Below are 20,504 nucleotides of genomic sequence, written 5' to 3' on the forward strand. Positions count from 1 at the left end.
TCTTTCTTTCTCTCTCTCTCTCTCTCTCTCTCTCTCTCTTTCTTCCTTCCTTCCTTCCTTCCTTCCTTCCTTCCTTCCTTCCTTTCTTTCTTTCTTTTTCTTTCTTTCTTTCCTTTTTTCTTTCTTTCTCTTTCTTTCTCTCCTTATAGTTTTGAGGGAGGAAGAGCTGGAGGTTTGCTTTATTTCATTTTTTAATGAAGTATCTTGTTAGGATGTTAACCTTTTGTTACATACTTTTTGCAGGTGGGGGGAGCTCTGTAAGACGAAGTTCAGATTAAATATTAATAGGTGGCAAACTTATTTCTTAAAGTGTTTATTTTATTCAACAATTCCATACCTCACCCACTGATCATTATGACAAGTGCGCTCCTTAATCCCCATCACCTATTTAACCCATGCCCCCACCCACCTCCCCTCTGATAACCATCAGTTTGTTCTCTATAATTAAGAGTCTGTTTTTGGTTTCTCTCTCTCTCTTTTTCCCCATGCTCATTTGTTTTGTTTCTTAAATTCCACATATGAGTGAAATCATATGATATTTCTTTCTTTGATTTATTTTGCTTAGCATTATACTCTCTAGCTCCACTCATGTCTTTGCAAATGGCAAGATTTCATTCTTTTTTATGGCTGAAAAAATATTCTATTGTGTATGTATACCACATCTTTTTTTTTCAAATTTTTATTTACATTTTAGTTAACATAGTGTATAATATTGGTTTCAGGAGTAGAATTTAGTGATTCATCACTTACATAATACCATATATTCCTTATCCATTCATCTGTCCATGGAAACTTGGCCTGCTTTCATAATTTGGCTATTGTGAAGCTGCTATAAACATCGGGGTGCATGTATCCCTTTGCACTAGTGTTTTTGCATTCTTTGGGTAAATGCCCAGTAACACAATTACCAGATCATAGGGTAGTTCTATTTTTAACTCTTTGAGGAACCTCTATACTGTTTTCCACAGTGGCTGCACATCAGTTTGCATTCCCAACAGTGCAAGAGAGTTCCTTTTTCTCCACATCCATGGGTGGCAAACTTTTTAATAAAAAAGTTAAGAAATAAAAATTCAAAGATTTAACAAGCCTAATTAGTATGCTCACCTTTATGGAGTTTTATATATTTTAACTAATATACCAATATGAATAGTTCTAGGGTATTTCATGAATAGGAGCATATAAAGAGTAGAAATCTAGAACTATAATGACAACAAAATTAAAGTTAATTAAATATCATAAATCAGAAAATATATATTGTTTGATAATAATATTGGGATTTTTAACTGTTTTTAACTGTAGAAATTTCAGTTTAGAAAGATTAGGCTTCTACTTCTAAACCAACTAGATCCTGATACAGCGTCAATTAAATCTAAAAATATAAAGTATATCCTTGAACATAATTCCTATCTACTCTATGTATAACATCTCTCTTTTCCTAGACCTTGGAGCTAACACACTGGAGAATTTGGGGAGTAGTCGATGCAGGTCACAAGATTTCAAATAGTAAAAAGTTATTAAGATCTTAACATTTTCATCTCTACTTCACTGAAAATAAATGATGATATAAAAAGATGTATTTCCATAGTAATACAAAGGCTTACTAAGCAAATGATTAAATGTGCCTCAATACATCATTTTAATGTTTTAAGAAATTTTTACTTGAAGGTGGTACCAGTTAGGCTCAGTGTCTCAGCTTTGATCTAGAAAAAGTACTGTTAGTCACACTTTCTCTCCAATTGGCAAAGTAACTCTTCACCAGGACCCAATGTTGTACTGACCTTCTGTGGAATCTGGGCAAGGGCTGAGGCAATGAGATTGGCTCTTTCATCTGTGAGGTTTTTGACCATTGATCCCAGAGAAAACACCACAACACCATCTTCACCTGAACTTTGGACAAATTCTTCCATTTCCTACAGTGATAAAATTCTCTTTACTACAAACATGCAGGATCACGGGGTTGTGGGGGGTTTCATCTATTCTAAATAGGCAGAGTCAAGAGATGTGTCAGAGACATTAGACTCGTTCTATCTTTTGCCACAGAGAACCATCTAGTATCTTTAAGAGGAAGTATGTTTCTGAAAACTACGGCTTGAATATATAATGACTGATTACAAATAAAGGCATAGAACCAAACCATTATACAAAGAGAATGGGCAATAAGAGACAGCTCTTCCCATGGTTCATGGAACTCTTACCCTCAAGGCTTAATTTTATGAACCAGCAGAGATGTTTGCAAACAAAAATATTCCTTGTAAGGAAATCCCAAAAAAGGGTCCTAACCAGACTTATAAAATGTGTACCATGTCCCTTTACATCTAATAAATTATTAATAAATCAATCTAACTCCCTGTTAGGCATTCAGGGTATTTTTCTCATGTTCTTTTCCTGATTAATGGGGCTAAAAATGATTTTTTTTTTAGAATTGAGATATATAGTAATATATTTTAAAAGGTAAACCTCTGCTTTTTTTTTATCATGATAACATTTATGAAATAGTGCTTCTCTACCTTCCCACAAGTAGCTGACATGCCTTAATTTGAACCTTAGCACAGTGGCAAATATAAACTTCTCTACAAATAAAATCCTCTGGGTCACCACTTAACAATTATGCAAGTTGGGCACTGCAAAATCTGGGACTGGGGTCTTTTGCATTATAATCTATGTGAATGTCAACTTCTAGAGATGTGTCATGCATTCCCTGTGCATTTATTTGTGGCTTCCATGCAATATTTCTCAATATATTTATTATATTTCTCAGTTTTATTATTTATTTATTTATTTATTTATTATTTATTTATTTTTATTTTTTATTTTATTATCAATGTATTTCTCAATTTAAGGCTAGTAAAATTACTAGGGAAAGGATGATGTCATAAATAAAAGCTATCTTTAGCTTAGATAATGTTAGGAGAATATCTCTGAAGTCCCAGGAATTGGTATTTTGCCATTTTGATTCATCTCCCTATGACACAGTGATGGAATAAACACACACATGCACGAACACACATATACGAAAATTTACAAATCTAGCAGTTGGGTTTAGATTCCTGATTTGGCTGTCTTTCATTGCTTTTTTTCTGTGTATGCAGTGACTGGCATAAGGTTTTCATCAGAGATATAAGCTTTGATTGGTGTTCATATTGCCCAAATGTTTGTATTAGTAATTGGGTTTGGAATGGAATAATTTCTCCCTCTTGTAAAACATGTCTGAGTTGTTTTGTGAAATTGTGTATATGAAAAATGAGGATGGGAGGATGAATATAATAGTGTGGCACAGAATATTATCTACTGAGCCGAGGATATGTCCTGTCTCTTTCTGTACCTTTGTTTAGATATTGGTTTATTATATGCTATAATAACATTCAATAGAGCTTACCTGCAGCTATAACTTGACTGGGAAGAAAAGCATATTCAGAATCCTAAAATAAAATTTAAACTTAAGTGTGCATATTACCCTAAATAGAAATCAAGAACTCTCCTGAGAACACTATTTAACCTGCAATCTTCTACAGAGATTATGCTGTCTTACCTACAACCCAAGCAAATGAGTGTCTGCCTCCTTAATCCCTTGATAATGATAGTTATTGATAAAGATAGTTAAATACAATATTTTTATCATGTTTATCTATTATTCTCTTTTATGTTTCAATATTGTCTTCTTCCAACATTTTTGGCTGTCCACATTTATTTGTTGGTGACTTTGGAATGTGGCATCCTTTTCATTTCAGAAAAGCCAGACATCATGATCTTAAAGAAAGAATTCAGGGTTTGAGTCTCTTAGTTCTATGATGTCTTTATTTTTATGACTCCTAATCTGTTTCTAATGCTCTTTGTTAAAACCTAGACCTTGTATTACCCAAATGATTACTAGAAATATTCACCTGAAACTTTCTTTGGCTCCTTAAAGTGAGTAGGTCCAAAAGTGAATTCATCATTATCATTGCAGAAGAGTTCTTCCATGAATTATTTTTCATCTCAGTAAAGATCACTATTACCCAAGAAGTGCTACCTGATTCCATGTCTTCTGTCAACACTTACTTCTTCTTACTGACGAAACTCTGGAATCTACCTGAGAGTTCTCATGAAAGTATCTTTATCACTCAAACAATCAGAGTTAACTTTCCCAATTCATAACTCCGTCATGCTTGTTAGGAAGACTATAGTAATCTCCTGAGTAATTTCCAAGGCCCTACCTTCCTGTTGCTTCAATCCAGTACCCAAACTGTAGACACACTGAAATTTTAACATGCCACTTGATTCACTTCTTTCTTTAGCCATAATATCAAAGTGAAGTCCAAAAAAGGTAATACCAGTCATAAGAGACCCCTATGATTTGTAAAATAGATTTGGAGTAGCAAACAGCATATATCTGTTATTGAGACAGTACACCTTAAAGGAATATCAGCATTATCTCATAAGGTACAAAAGAAATATTCCACTGTAATAGACCTACCTTAGGTAATGGTTTGGCAGGTTTACAATGCAACCCTCCTACAAACTCAAAATTAGGTAAGTATGGACGAGGAAATTCAAAATCCCAATATGTCCGAATTAGCCAAATTTCCGCTTTTCCCATAATCTCACATAATGTAGTGGGTCTTCCTGGAGAAAATGAAAAAAGTTGTGTGAAGGTTATTTATATATATTTTTGTTGGGATACAATTTACACTAATGTACTGACAGGCTATTAAGGAAAAAATAAATCTATGTCTCCTAGATTATTTATCACATCTAGATGTTAAAAGGAAGGGGAAATTACAGATTTTAGGACTAGTTCTTCCATTTCTTTGAAAAAAGTTGATGCTATTTTGATAAGGATTGCATTAAATGTGTAGACTGCTCTAGGTAGCATTGACATTTTTGCAATTTTGTTCTTCCAATCCATGAGCATGGAATGTTTTTCCATTTCTTTGTGTCTTCCTCAATTTCTTTCATGAGTATTCTACAGTTTTCTGAGTACAGATTCTTTGCCTCTGGTTAGATTTATTCTTAGGTATCTTATGGTTTTGGGTGCAATTGTAAATGGGATCAACTCCTTAATTTCTCTTTCTTCTGTCTTGTTGTTGGTGTATAGGAATGCCACTGATTTCTGTGCATTGATTTTATATCCTGACATTTTACCGAATTTCTGTATGAGTTCTAGCAGTTTGGGGGTGGAGTCTTTTGGGTTTTCCACATAAAGCATCATATCATATGCAAAGAGTGAGAGTTTGACTTCTTTGCTGATTCAAATGCCTTTTATTTCTTTCTGTTGTCTGATTGCTGAGGCTAGGGCTTCTAGTACTGTCTTGAATAGCAGTAGTGATAGTGGACATCCCTGCTGTGTTCCTGACCTTAGGGGAAAAGATCTCCATTTTTCTCCACTGAGAATGATATTTGCTGTGGGTTTTTCATAGATGGCTTTTATACTGAAGTATGTACCATCTATACCTACACTGTAAAGAGTTTTAATCAAGAAAGGATGCTCTACTTTGTCAAATGCTTTTTCTGCATCTATTGAGAGGATCATATGGTTCATGTTCTTTCTTTTATTAATGTATTGTATCACACTGATTGATTTACTGATGTTGAATCAACCTTGCAGCCCAGGAATAAATCCCATAGGTTGTGGTGAATAATCCTTTTAATGTACTGTTGGATCCTACTGGCAAGTATTTTGGTGAGAATTTCTGCATCCATGTTCATCAGGGATTTTGGGCTATAGTTCTCTTTTATGATGGGGTCTTTGGTTTTGGGATCAAGGTAATGCTGACCTCATAAAATGAGTTTGGAAGTTTTCCTTCCATTTCTATTCTTTGAAACAGCTTCAGAAAAATCGCTATTATTTCTTTTTTAAATGTTTGGTATAATTCTCCTGGGAAGCAATCTAGCCCAGGGCTCTTGTTTGTTGGGAGATTTTTGATTACTGCTTCAATTTCCTTAGTGGTTATGGGTCTGTTCAGGTTTTCTATTTCTTCCTGGTTCGGTTTTGGTAGTTTATACATCTCTAGGAATGCATCCATGTCTTCCAGATTATCTAATTTGCTGGCATAGAGTTGTTCATAGTATGTTCTTATAATTGTATTTCTGTGGTGTTGGTTGTGATTTCTCTTCTTTCAGAAAAGACCCTGAATAATCGAAGGAATGTTGAAAAAGAAAAGCAAAGCTGGTGGCATCACAATTCTGGACTTCAAGCTCTATTACAAAGCTGTAATAATAAAGACAGTATGGTACTGGCACAAAAACAGACAAATAGATCAATGGAACAGAATAGAGAGCCCAGATATGGACCCTCAACTCTATGGTCAACTAATCTTCAACAAAGCAGGAAAGAATGTCCATTGGAAAAAAGTGTCTTCAACAAATAGAGTTGGGAAAATTGGACAGCCACATGCAGAAGAATGGAACTGGGCCATTTCCTTATACCACACACAAAAATAGACTCAAAATGGATGAAAGACCTAAATGTGAGACAGGAATCCATCAAAATCCTAGAGGAGAACACAGGGAGCAACCTCTTCGACCTCAGCCACAGCAACTTCTTCCTAGAAACATCACCAAAGGCAAGGGGAAATAAGGGCAAAAATGAACCTTTGGGATTTCATCAAGATAAAAAGCTTTTGCACAATAAAAGAAACAGTCCACAAGACCAAATGACAACTGACAGAATGGGAGAAGATATTTGCAAATGACATATCAGATAAAGGGCTAGTATCCAAAATCTATAAAGAACTTATCAAACTCAACACCCAAAGAATAAATGATCCAATCAAGAAATGGGCAGAAGACATGAACAGATATTTCCATAAAGAAGACATCCAAATGGCCAACAGACATATGAAAAAGTGCTCAACATCACTTGGCATCAGGGAAATCTAAATCAAAACCTCAATGAGATACCACCTCACACCAGTCAGAATGGCTAAAATTAACAAGTCAGGAAATGACAGATGTTGGTGAAGATGTGGAGAAAAGGGAACCCTCCTACACTGTTGGTGGGAACGCAAGCTGGGGCAGCCACTCTGGAAAACAATATGGAGGCTCCTCAAGAAGTTGAAAATAAAGCTACCCTAAGACCCAGCAATTGCACTACTTTGGTATTTACCCCAAAGATACAAATGTAGTGATCCAAAGTGGTATGTGCACCCCAATGTTTATAGCAGCAATGTCCACAATAGCCAAACTATGGAAAGAGCCTGGATGTCTATCAACAGAGGAATGGATCAAGAAGATGTGATATATATACACACACACACACACACACACACACACACACACACACACACACACAGTGGAATATTACGCAGCCATCAGAAAAGAATTAAATCTTGCTATTGGCAACAACTTGGATGGAACTAGAGGGTGTTATGCTAAGGGAAATAAATCAATCAGAGAAAGGCAAGTATCATATGATCTCACTGATATGAGGAATTCTTAATCTCAGGAAACAAATTGAGTGTTGCTGGAATGGTAGGGGGAGGGAGGGATGGGGTGGCTGGGTGATAGACATTGGGGAGGGTATGTGCTATGGTGAGCGCTGTGAATTGTGTAAGACTGATGAATCACATACCTGTACCTCTCAAACAAATGATACATTATATGTTTAAAAAAAAAAAAGAAGGTAGTAGGAAGGGAAAAATGAAGGGAGCGAATCGGAGGGGGAGATGAACCATGAGAGACTATGGACTCTGAGAAACAAACTGAGAGTTTTAGATGAGAGGGAGGTGGGAGGATGGGTTAGCCTGGTGATGGGTATTAAAGAGGGCACGTATTGAATGGAGCACTGGGTATTATACGCAAACAATGAATCATGGAACACTACATCAAAAACGAATGACATAATGAATGGTGACTAACATAATAAAATAAAATTAAAAAAAACAGCTGAAGTATAAATTTATATAATCATTGTTGAGGTATAAATTTTTGAGCAAAGTCTGAGATTACCTGGTAGGGGAAAATACATAGTTTATACTTTATTTATACTATTGCTCTTATACAGCAGGAGACATATACAAATGTTCATAACAGCAGCATTACATTAAAGCTGTACACAGCCAGATGTCCATCCACAGAATAGCATGTAGTTACACAGTAAAACACTATCTATAGATAAAACTCTAACTATAGAGCTTAAAAAAAAAAGAAAATACATGATTTCATCACCAAAAGAATATTGAGCATAAGTAGTGAATCTGTTTGTATTTGTATATTATTCAAAAAACTAAACAATAGTTTTGAGAGAATTACATATAGATGGCAGATGTAAAATTTTCAAAATTGTTCACCAAAGTCAGGCTTATAGTTTCCACTGGAAGAAGTGTGTTTCTAAGGTACTGACAACAATCTATTTCTGAACTTGGTTAGGGAGGATACAGAAGTTTATTTTATTATTTCTTTCAACTGTACACTTACATTTTATATACCTTTTTTGTTGGTGTGATATTTTCTAAAATGCATAATATTTTTAAATGGATATAAAATATTTTTATGTCTGTCTAAATTAGTTGAAAGTTCCCAAGTCAAAATATATTTGTATTACATATCATAGAAAAAAGGCTTAAATTCCCTGATATGTTAGTTACAGGTCAGTAAGATAGATAGATCCGAAGAAAATGGAATTGCTATGCACCTCAGAAAAGGTCTGAGGATAAAAGCTAAATGATTCAGCAATTTTAGAGAACACTGTGGCAAGGATATAAGTGCAATAAATTTAGGACAATATTTTTTGTAATACCAGATTTGGAACAAACCAAGTAGCTCTCACAACTAGACTAGTTCAATGATTTGTTACATCCATTAAAATGAATACTATTATGTGAATGTAAAGAATAATGTAAATTTCAAAATATTTTGTAGAAAGATGTGAAATCTAGATTTGGTGAAAAGAAAGGCAAAAATGAATATTTAGTAATTCCTCCTATTAACAAAGAAAAAAGATGTATATAAATACTTGCGTTTAGTAATGCATAGATAATGTCTTGATCTAAAGACAAGCATAGTTAATAGTACATATTTAAGGGAGATATGAAGCCAATTATCATTCATTATATATATTTTTGTTCTGTTTAAGTTTAGCCATTTGTATTAATTATTTTTATTATGAGATTGAGAATGAAGTTATACTCATGGTGCATTCAGAATTCCCTGATAAAGAACATGAGGGAATGAAGGAATGAAAATCAACAAAAATACATATAGCAAACAAACAAACAAACCCATTAAATACGATAGAGTTAAAAATTTGCCATAGATCCTAAGGACTACATATATTCCATAATATTTATACACACAGAATCCTATAACTTTCCCCTATTTATCATAGTATGACAAATGGCCTAAAAACTTATTGATTAGAACTGGAAAAGCATCTCTAATTATCAGAATATATTTATTTTTCTATGTCTTTCATTTATTTCTGAGAATAGGATTGAGGCCAAAATCCTGTCTTCTTTACTTTAAATCCATAGAGCCCTACACACTGCCTACACTCAGGTAGTGCTTCCTGGTTCTTAAATTATTTATGGTGAAATCAGAATAGTATAAATTTAAATCATGTATAAAGCTAAGGTTTTTAAAGTGGATTCCTTTGAATATTAGTTTGTGAAAGAAAGGATCTATTGGAAAGTCAGTGTTATGGACTGACTTGTGTTCCTCTAATATTCATGTTGAAATCTGATTATATTTTGAGATAAATTCTTTAAAGTCGGAATGAATTCTTAAATTGAAACGAGGTCCTAAGAGTGGGTCCTAATCCAATATCACTGGTCTCCTTATAAGAAGAGGAAGAGACACTGGGTTTATGCATGCACAGAGAGAAGACCATGAGAGGATATAGCAAAAAAAAAAAAAAAAGGCCACATACAAACTAGGAGGACAGACCTCCAGAGAAACCAGCTCTGGCAACACCTTCCTTTGTTTTGGACTTCTAGCATCCAGAACTGTGAGAAAACAAATTTCTGTTGTTCATGCCACTTAGTCCATGGTATTTAGTTGTGGCAGACCTAGCAAACTAATACAATCAGGGAGTTAAATTAGTCAATATTTCTAATACTCCAAATTATCTTTTGCTTGTCAGTTCATGTTTCTTTATGATTCTCAAAAACAGTTGGAGTAGAAGCCAGCCTCAGTTGATGAAATCAAATGAGAGCTATATATATAAAACTTGCAGAGCAAAACCATTCATTATTAGAAAAAGCAAGCAATTAAAAAATAGAATATGTGTAATTAGTGACATAGAAAATGCTATCTTTCAACAACTCAAGCTGTAAATATTTTTAGTTTTCTATTTAATTTTTCAGTTTTCTGTGTAGTACTCCCTTAAGAAGTATAAAGCATCTTGAAAACTTTTTGGTATGACCAGCTATGATGAAACAATTCACATAAGACTTAATCAAGTTTCATCCCACATTTATGAAAGAGATAAGAACGGCAAAGAATGGTCCAACAGGAGAATAATATACATTTTGAATACAATAATCAATGAGTCTCAAAATTTGTGGGTCAAAATTCAGACAAAGTAAATCATATGCCAAAGTTAATCCCATCATTAATATAGTTCAGATTTCAGTTTATTACCGGAATCAGGCAATGAGATTATCTTACTCTTACAACAAACATTACAATTTTTGATCAATAAAAAGTCAAATCTCCTCCACTATGAAAACTCAGTATACAAAACTTACTTGTGATATCCTATATCTGATAAAAAATACATCTTCCATTAGACTGACATTAGTGTGTTTTATATTTTGTTTTGTTTTGATAACAGTCTATTAGGTATCAAGGTATCTTAAAAAATGGTTGGATGACTGTAAAAAAAGGGTAACCATGACAATATATTTCTTGCCTCTCCCTCCCAATTAGTTATTGATAACAGTTCATTGTTATCACCTATAAAGTTTTATGTGGAAGTGAGATTTTTAAAACTTTTCATTTTCTAGATTTTCTTAAACCTCCTAAGTTTCTTTACATAACTACTTTAGAATGAAAAGCAGTCTCTTACCTAATGCTTCACTGTAAAACTGGTCCCAAAACTGAGTGTCCAGTTGGTGGATCCAGAAGTTAAGGAGAATGGAAAACATTACATTTTGTACCCTTTGCAGAAAGGTCATTCTGTCTGTTAGTCCCGCCGTGGCAACGGGCACATAGGAAAGTGGGGCTGGAAGTTTCCCACAGTATTTCTCCACATTGTCACCTATTGAAAACCTTAGCGTGTACACAAAAGGGACTGTCAGTAACTCAGCAATCAGCTCTCCACAGGGTACCACAGGGTCTATGACCATTACGTTATAGTTGGTTGCCTGGAGTTTCTTCATGAATGATTGGTTGTGGACTACACTCTCACATAGGAGTTTTAAACTTCCAGTTACTTTAAGAAGGAATTCTTGCAGTTTTATGGCTGACTGCCATCGTGGCAATGTTGGTATAATGTTAGTAGCCATGTCTAAAAAATCACTGAACCTTTTTTCAGCAGTCTCTCTGTTATATGGCATAGGGATCACCTCAAATTTCAGTGTGGAAGGCTTGCTGTAGTCAATGATGAGACTCTCTGGAGAAACCAACACAGTCACCTCATGGCCCCTTTCCGTGAGTTTCTCCAGAATAATCCTTACATTGAGCCAATGGCTCATGTCACAGGGCCACACCAGCACCTTCCCACAGAATCCATAGCCAATGTAGCAGAGCTGTAGCAGTACAGTTACTGAAATCCATTTCTTAGATACCATGACAGCAGTTCCCTCACACACTGCTCTACAGAGGTTAAATGTTTGCTGGGCACAGAAGTGAAGAGGCAATTTCAATACAGATCAAGTTAAAAATTAATTTCTCGAGTTAGGAAATGTCTATGTGTAGAGAACTTTGTCATTGTTGATGGGGCACAGTACTATAGAATATTTGATCAGGAGGAGATATGAAATATTTAAATATTTTGGAGGAAATGGCTGCAGCATTTTAGGAGTTAGTTTTAAATATATTAAAATAAAAATGATATATTTTAATTGACAATTTTTAAATATAATAAAAGAACGCATTTAATTAAGTCTAGTAGATAATATGGTTTATCTCATGGAATATGATGATTGATAATTTGGGAAAACAAAAATGTAGATCTTGACATAAAGTTGGTTACATGCTAATATATGGATAAGATGCATACATCACATAATAACAAGAGGAATATGTTAATATTATATTAAGATACAGCATTTCAGTGCCCCAGAAGATGCTGTTACCCCAATGTGAAAAAAATCACAAAACGCTTCAGGATGTAGGGTGCATTTCACCTGAGCCCAGAAGCAAAGGTGATGGAAGGAGGGTTCTGAAAGAGAATGAAAGAACAGGAGAGAAAGAAAGCTGATATAGAAATCATGGCCATTTATAGATACAGTTATCATTTCAGGATGTTTAGAGTGAAGGCTAACACAGAAGTGCAGACAAGGAATATACTAGTTAAAACAGGACACTTTGGAAAGTCTTGAGTGCTATACTCTGGGTTCAATTTTAATCTCCACAAAGAGGTCTACTGAGATTTTCAAATCAGGTTCGGAAAATGATTATATGTGTCCTATAATGAAGCTATTCTAGCTTCTAAATAGGATTTGAGTGGTAGAGAAAAAACAATGTGTAAGGGGCTAAAAGTAAATATTAGGAAAGCAAGGTCTGATGAGAATATCAGGGAGAATATAATATTGGTTTGTGAATGGAAAGCATAGAATGATGGCTGTATGATTGATGAGAAGTGAGAGATGACTGGTAATTAAAAAACAATGAAGTGCTCAGTTTATAGTTTGAGCAACCAGAGTATGATAATGACTAAGCAAAACCATGATATACTAAAAGAGTAGTAGCTGTGGAATGGTTTTTTGACCTGCAGTGTGTGAGTTAATAATTGGACATGTCTGTGGAAACATTGATTTGGCTGTGAACACTAAAATCTCAAGGGAGGGGTAAATTTAGAAATTTAAATTTTGTGTCCAATCATCCATCTATATTTCAACCTGATTTCAATTCCTCTACAAATCCATTAATATTTCATACTTTCAAAAAGCAATTTTTATAAAATGATCTCACTGATACGTGGAATTTAAGAAACAGGGCAGAGGATCATAGGGGAAGAGAGGAAAAAATGAAACCAGACAAAACCAGAGAGGGAGACAAACCACAAGAGACTCAATCTTAGGAAGCAAACTGAGGGTTGCCGGAGGGGCAGGAGGTGGGGTGGGAGGTGGTGCTGGGGTGGCTGGGTCATGGACACTGGGGAGGGTATGTGTTGTGGTGGGTGTTGTGTAAGACTGATGAATCACAGACCTGTACCCCTGAAACAAATAATACATTGAATGCTAATTTAAAAAACAAAACAAAAAAAAAAACAAGCAAAAACCAAAAACAAACAAACAAAAAAAAGCAATTTTTACCACACAGTGTATGCCAGATTCTGTACTATGCACAGGGCATAAACAAGAAACATCACTTCCAGTTCAAAATGACTTCACAGATTACTGTAGAAAATGTCAGTTAAGCCAATACTTATTTTACAAACATGAGGGGGATGGATCTTAGATGGTCAGGATGAATTGAGGAGGGCAAGCCCATGAAGGAAGTTGCTTAGTGGAGGAAGAGAATGATGAAATAATGCTTTAGCTAAGTCTTTAAGAGTGGTATTTAGCAAGTTGAAAAGTATCACTTGGAAGTAAAAGAGAATACTAATGTGTCTGTGTTCTAAGAAGTATACATAGTTATATCAATGTTTTATATTCAGTTGCAAAATTATATCAAAATATTTGACAAGGACATATTGAAATTCCAAATCCCTTGAGAGTTTTTCTGTTGTGCTAAAAAGATGATCCAAAGTAGAATTGTTTAGAAGATGCAAAGATAAATCTAGGGTCAAATCTCCAATCAACCCTGATCAATTAGAATTTGTTTATAAGGAAACAAGGCTTCAAGACTGCGAACCAGCAAAACCAACAGAAAACACAAATATTAACACAATGATTTGAAATATTATTATTATTTGAAAGGAGATATAAAATTATTTTGTTTAATATGTTTGGGCAAAACCTGAAAACATAAGCAAGGAACAAGAGATTAAAAAGAATAATTGTGAAAATTTGCTAAAGAGACAAAGAGAATTTCTAGAAATTACAAATTCAACAAATGAAATTTAAAGAGTAAATTAGACACACCTGTAGAAATAACCAGTGACCCAGAAGAAGAATCTAAAGATATTACTTAGAATAAGTTCCGAATAAAAAACATGGAATAGAAAATATGATAGAACAGTTAAGAGACATGGAGAATAGACTAAGATATCCAAATCTAGTTGTTGGTTTGACCTACTTGGTGTCTCCTCTCTCAACTCCCTTTCTACTTTATGGAGTAGTAAAGCTGGTCCTTTTCATGCAACCAGCCTGCACAACTTAAGCCCTATGTTTAAGTTCTTTCAACCAAATTTCCCAGTTTCGTTCAATTTTTTATAATCATTTTAGGCATAAGAAAGTTACAAATGAAGTATAGAGACTTCCATATACCCTGAAGTAATTATTACTATGGTGTTTGCCTAATGGTGATTTACTGTTTTAATTATTCCTTCTTAGTTGTTAATTGGAATTTTACTGTAAAAGATTGCGAAAGTATGTGTAAATATATGGTTAGTATGATTTGCATAGTCTCACGGTAACTCCCTACAAGATACTTATTGATTACATAGGGAGGATCCTGAAAGACACCATCTTAACTAAGTGATCACAATTATTGTCACTAGGACTAATCTATCTATATTATGTGCCTCCTGATATGCCACACTGTAAAGGACACAAGACTGCTTCTGTAACATTCTTACCAAAAATGCATAATCTCTCTCTAATCATGAAAAAATATCAGAAAAACCCAAATTAAAAGATATTCTAAAAAAAATAACTAGCCAGTAGTCTCCATAAACAAGAGGCAAAGAAATACTGTGGCAACTGTCACAAGTTGGAAAAAGTAAGGACACTGGACAAATAAATTCAAGACGGGAGTCTGGATTATATATCAGAAAGAAATAAGAACATTAGGATAATTGACAACGTTTTAATAAGGATTCCTAGTTTTGATCATTTTATTATGGTAATGTAAAAGGTTAATATTAAAAACTTAGTCAATTAAAAATCTTTCATTCTATTTTTATTAATTGGAATTTAAGAAATTGCCTGTTTATTACAATTATTTATTTACTTGTATCAGTAGAACTCATAAATTTATTTTAGTTTATATATTTTATTCAGTTATTATCATTATTATTTTATTGCTCAAAGTGTCCCAGATTTTGGAAACTGTTTTATATATTGATTTTTATGTCCTTCTGATATGACTCCATTCTTTTATTTTTAGTTTTTTAGAGATTTTATTTATTTATTTGAGAGAGAGAGAGAACACGAGTAGGGGGAGGGGCAGAGGGACAAGCATACTCCCTGCTGAGAGGGGCGGCCTGACATGGGCCTCCATCCCAGGACCTTGAGATCATGACTTAAGCAGAAATCAGATGCTTAACCGACTGAGCCACTTAGGCACCCCTGACCACATTCTTTTAAAGCATTTTTTTTACTTTATGTCACCACAGGATACTTCTGGTTCTACTATTTTCACTGCCTCAACCTTAAAACCAACCATGTCTCCAAAGAGCACTACTTCATTTTATTAGATAACGGCATTTATGATTTCACTCATATGTGGAATTTAAGAACAAAACAGATGAACATACGGGAAGGAAAATAAAAGAGAGAAGGAAGCAAACCCCTGCTGCTTTTGTGTTTTTTTTTTAAGATTTATTTATTTATTTATTTTAGAGAGAGAGCACGTGGAGCAGTGGGAGGGGCAGAGAGAGAGGGAGAAAATCCTCAAGCAGACTCTGTTGAACGTGGATCCTGACTCAAGGCTCCATCTCACAACCCTGGGATCACAACCTGAGCCAAAACCAAGATTTGGATGCTTAACTGACTTTGCCACCCAGGCACCCAAAGAGACTCTTAACTATAGAGAACAAACTGAGGGTTTAGGGCGGAGGTGAGTGGGGGATGGGCTAAATGAGTGATGGGTTTAAGGAGGGCACTTGTGAAGAACACTGGGGGTTATAGGTAAGTGATGACCCACTAAATTCTACACCCAAAACCAATTTTATCATATATGTTAACTAACTAGAATTTAAATGAAATCTTAAAAAGAAAAATAAAAGTTAAGAAAAATTTTTCAAAAAATCAGGATGAGTATGCTAAGTGTGTTCATTGCTACTGACGTGTTAGTTTTATTCAGCAGATGAAACTAGTAAATATAACTACACATCCTAATACTGTCATATATGCCTATCTATAGTTACTTCTATATCTAGCCTTTTCTGTTTATTCCCAAGTCCTTTCAACAGTGAGAAACCTGTCTCCCAGCACCACTCTGTGCTTACTTTATTTGGTCGGTTTTAGTAAACACATAAAATAGTTTCAGGATTGTTAGCCCATAGACCTGTAAAAAATTTTTTTGCAACCAGACAATATTTGTCTTATAAATTTATCTTATTTTATTTATTTACTTGAGAGGAAAGCGAGTATAGGGAGGAGCAGAGGAAGGAGGACAAGCAGACTCCACATTGAGCGTGGAACCTCATGCAGGGCTCGATCCCATGACCCCAAGATCATGACCTGAGCCGAAATAAAGAGTGGGTTGCTTAGAGCCACCCAGGTGCCCCTAAATTTATCTCTTAATAGAATTGAGACAGCAGTCAAATTACTTTGCACAAAGTAAATAGTACACCCATATGATTTTATAGGTATACTCTAGCAAAATTACAAGTAATAAATCTTGTTCCATAGGCTGGGGGGGGGTGTGTAGAAATATTCACTTCATTCATTCCAAAAAGGTAATATAGTCTTATTAGAAAAGGAATGAAGGAGAAACATTTTCAGGATCTGCAGGAATTCACAGTGCCTGGCTAGAGGAGATTTAATAAACACATGCCTCTTTGGATAAGATTAGTTGAAAAGCAAAGAAGGGGTGTCTGGGAAACTGGGACCCTTTAAGTTTTCTGGCTGAAAACAGGCAGATTCTTGTTGGGGTTCAATGCACTCATCCAGGGAGTACATGCTTGACTTAGGAGAAGCATTTATCTTTGGAGGTCACGCTCTCCATGCACTCCCTGTCTGCCCGCCCATCAGGAGCCAGCTTGTTCTATTCACACAATACTCCCTTATGTCACTGTGCCGATTATTACAGTTTCATATTCCTTCTTGTTTTTCGTATCCCCTTGTTGTATTGATAACATTCACAATAAAGGCGGAGGCAGAGTGTGGCTCGGGACCTTTCACCACTAGAACGTCTGGTCCCTAGGCCTCTCCTTTCTCCTTCTAAGGTGTCTGGAGTAATCTTTTCATTCGCTGTCTCAGGTTTGCTGGCCAAACCCAAGGATCTATAATCACTCATGAAAACAAAGGTGAGTATTTCTATTTCTATCAAAACATGAGCAAAATGGATTCGACGATGAACAAGAAATATAAAATATCAATATTGCATTGAAATTAGTTCAATGATAGAAGAAAACTCTTCAATGTTATATACAATGTTTGCAGATTAAAAGAAAAAGAGAAAACCTTATTACTATTTCATTAATGTATAGAAAAAGCATTTGGTAAAAGCTTAAATTTTCAATGAAAAACATTTCTTTTTTTAAATTTTATTTTATTATGTTATGTTAGTCACCATACAATACATCATTAGTTTTTGATGTAGTGATCCACATTTCTTATAAATTAGAGAAAAAAACTTCTTTGAACTAATATGAATGGTTATATATTTAACTTTGTTTTAAGTGAAAGGAAAAAATTAAAAGCATTCTCTTTAAAATCAAATATGAGATTGCCCTAGAATGACCACTTCTATTTAATATTAAGTGGAAAGTCTCAGTCATCACCAGAATAATATATTAAATACCTAAGAATTAAAAAGAATATAACTGCCATAACTTTCAAATGCTCTAATTGTCTATATTGAAATTCAAAGAAACCTGCAGCCACTGCCTGTTTACAATTCTGCATAGAGACAAGCTTTCAATTTATATATATATAAATTATTATGAATTATAAATATTATATATAATATATATAGATATGTTAAACATCTAATGCTATAATATTATAATACCATGGTCAATATATATAATATTACATATATTATGATATAAGATGTTATACATATGTGCTGTTTTTTAAGTTGAACATATGTGTATTTAACTATATAATATATAATACCTCTTTATATAGATTGATATGTTCCACTTTAAAAAAACACTATTGGGGCACCTCGGTGGCTCAGTGAGTTAAACATCCTACTCTTTTTTTTTTTTAAGATTTTATCAATTCATTTGACAGAGAGAGAGAGCATGCACACAAGCAGGGGAAGCGGCAGGCAGAAGGAGAGGGAGAAGCAGGCTTCCCACTGAGCAAAGAGCTCTGACATGGGGCTCAAACCCAGGACCCTGGGATCATGACCTGAGCCAAAGGCAGACGCTTAACCGCTTCACTGACTGAGCCACCCAGGTGCCCCTTACACGTTCTACTCTTGATTTCTGTTCAGGTCATGATCTCAGAGTCATGAGATGGAGCCCCACGTCAGGTTCCCTTCTGAGTGCGGAGTCTCTCTAAAAAATTAAAACACAATAAAAATAAAAAAAACTAACAACAACATCACTATGAACATAGATACACACACACACATATGATATTGATGATTTTGGAATCAGAAAGTCATAAGAATAACAAGTAAACCATTATGAATAATTTAGTAAAACAATGCAATTCATGATTGCAATGTCAATTTCTTAGTAAAATGTTTTCTCCATATCCTGTAATCTTAAATATGTAAGTATAGCAAATATTCCAAATATAGCATGGAAGTATTTTATTTTAATTTACTTCCCAGATTTAAATGGATTTTGAGTAGATATTGAGGATTATATAAAAAGAAATGAGCTCAAATCCTACCTAGTGTGTTGAAACTTTTACGAGAATTTATTCTAGTAGAGGCTTACCTTTCTCTTTGTTTTAAAGAGGATTTACCAATAATAACAGCTCAATCTAAACATGGACATTCTTCCAGATTTTTTCTCCTTATTTCTGAGGCAGTTGGAATGGAACCACATGCATCCAGACCCTTACAGAGTTTCCTTTTCCCCAGATGTGCTTTGGGTCATCTTTATACCCCATGATTTTCCACTCCCACCTCCATCCCATTACAGTCATGCTGACAATGCCAAAGTTAACTTTGTCATTTCCCCAGGACCATAAGCGATCATTTTTCTTGCACCACTACTATGCCATCTCCTACTTTTTAGAATCTTCATTAGAGTTCTGCAGATTTTATGATATTTGCATTTTCCATTTGGAATCCCTACAAATCAATTCAAATATTGATCTCCCTCACACTAAGTAGAAAAAGTTTATAAACAGGGAATTATGAAATAAGCATCTAAAAAAAAGAACTCCAAGAGAAATGCAAATAAAATGATACATATTTTCAATAGTAAAACTGATTAAAAAATTAAAACCACTGATTATAGCTGAGTTGTCAAGGACATATTAAATTTCTACATCTCAAATATTTTATTTGGTTAGTAGCTTGGTATTAGGACAAAACCATGAATGAAATCCTATAGCTTGGAGAAATCACTCAAGAACCGGTACTGCAGTGCACACACATGCACACACAATTGCATTATATATCAATTATACACATATCTATGTGAAAAATTATTACATTGTGGTGTTTCCCAAAGAATCCATGACTAAGTGACAGAATATTACTTAAACACTCTTAATAACTGGCATGTGTTTTCTGTATGGGATCCCCCACTCCCTAGTTATAGAAAACATTAATATAACTTTCTTTACTGTTCACTTTTGAAGGAATTTTTTGTCATTTTCCTACTCTGGAAAAGAAAATCAGTGTTACCTGATTCAATATCAAATGATTTTTTTTCTTTTTTTTTGTCTTCCCATTGACTTCTTTTTCTAAAAGCAGGGAACTAAGGCTTGAGTTAATCCTAGAACCACAAGGATTTCTATGAGATATTTTAGCGAAATTAGTTGGGTGGACTTCGGGAGTAAATAGATGTATGTTTTTGTATTGGGCAAAATGATGTTTATGAATGAGAGACTTAATTTTTTTCAACTTTTATTTCATTACCCATAAAAATGGAAAAATGATAATAATTTGTTAGTGTACTGAGAAGATCATAATAATAACAAATATTTCGAAAGGTGCTTCAGTGGAGGGCTAAATCATCATAGATTTTATTTATTTAAAAATTTTTTTTCTTCTTTTTTTAAAATTTATTTTATTTATTTATTTTTTGCTTTCTAATGTCTTTAAAAAATTTTTTATTGTTATGTTAATCACCATACATTATATCATTAGTTTTTGATGTAGTGTTCCATGATTCATTGTTTGTGCATAACACCCAGTGCTCCATGTTATGTTAGTCACCATACAATACATCATTA

General features: G+C 34.2%; 1 protein-coding gene across 6 annotated transcripts in view; it reads right to left on the reverse strand.

The window, feature by feature from the left end:
- The window catches only part of LOC112835807 (UDP-glucuronosyltransferase 2A2), a 54,534-nt gene that overhangs the window by 8,221 nt on the left and 25,809 nt on the right, over positions 1 to 20,504 (reverse strand). For 3 of the 6 annotated variants that reach the window (XM_073891764.1, XM_025887439.2, XM_025887441.2), the window contains 2 exons: positions 4,454 to 4,602; positions 1,779 to 1,910 (listed from right to left, as the gene is read on the reverse strand). In XM_073891764.1, coding sequence (XP_073747865.1) covers positions 1,779 to 1,910; positions 4,454 to 4,602 — 281 coding nt within the window. Of the gene's footprint in view, positions 1 to 1,778; positions 1,911 to 4,453; positions 4,603 to 10,984; positions 11,727 to 20,504 lie in introns of those variants that run through there. The other 3 variants (XM_025887437.2, XM_025887442.2, XM_025887438.2) reach the window with 2 other exon arrangements.

This window comes from Callorhinus ursinus, unplaced genomic scaffold, assembly GCF_003265705.2.
Source record: "Callorhinus ursinus isolate GAN/ISIS: 27379988/994484 unplaced genomic scaffold, GSC_fseal_2.0 scaffold4, whole genome shotgun sequence".
Classification (NCBI taxonomy): Eukaryota; Metazoa; Chordata; class Mammalia; order Carnivora; family Otariidae; genus Callorhinus; species Callorhinus ursinus.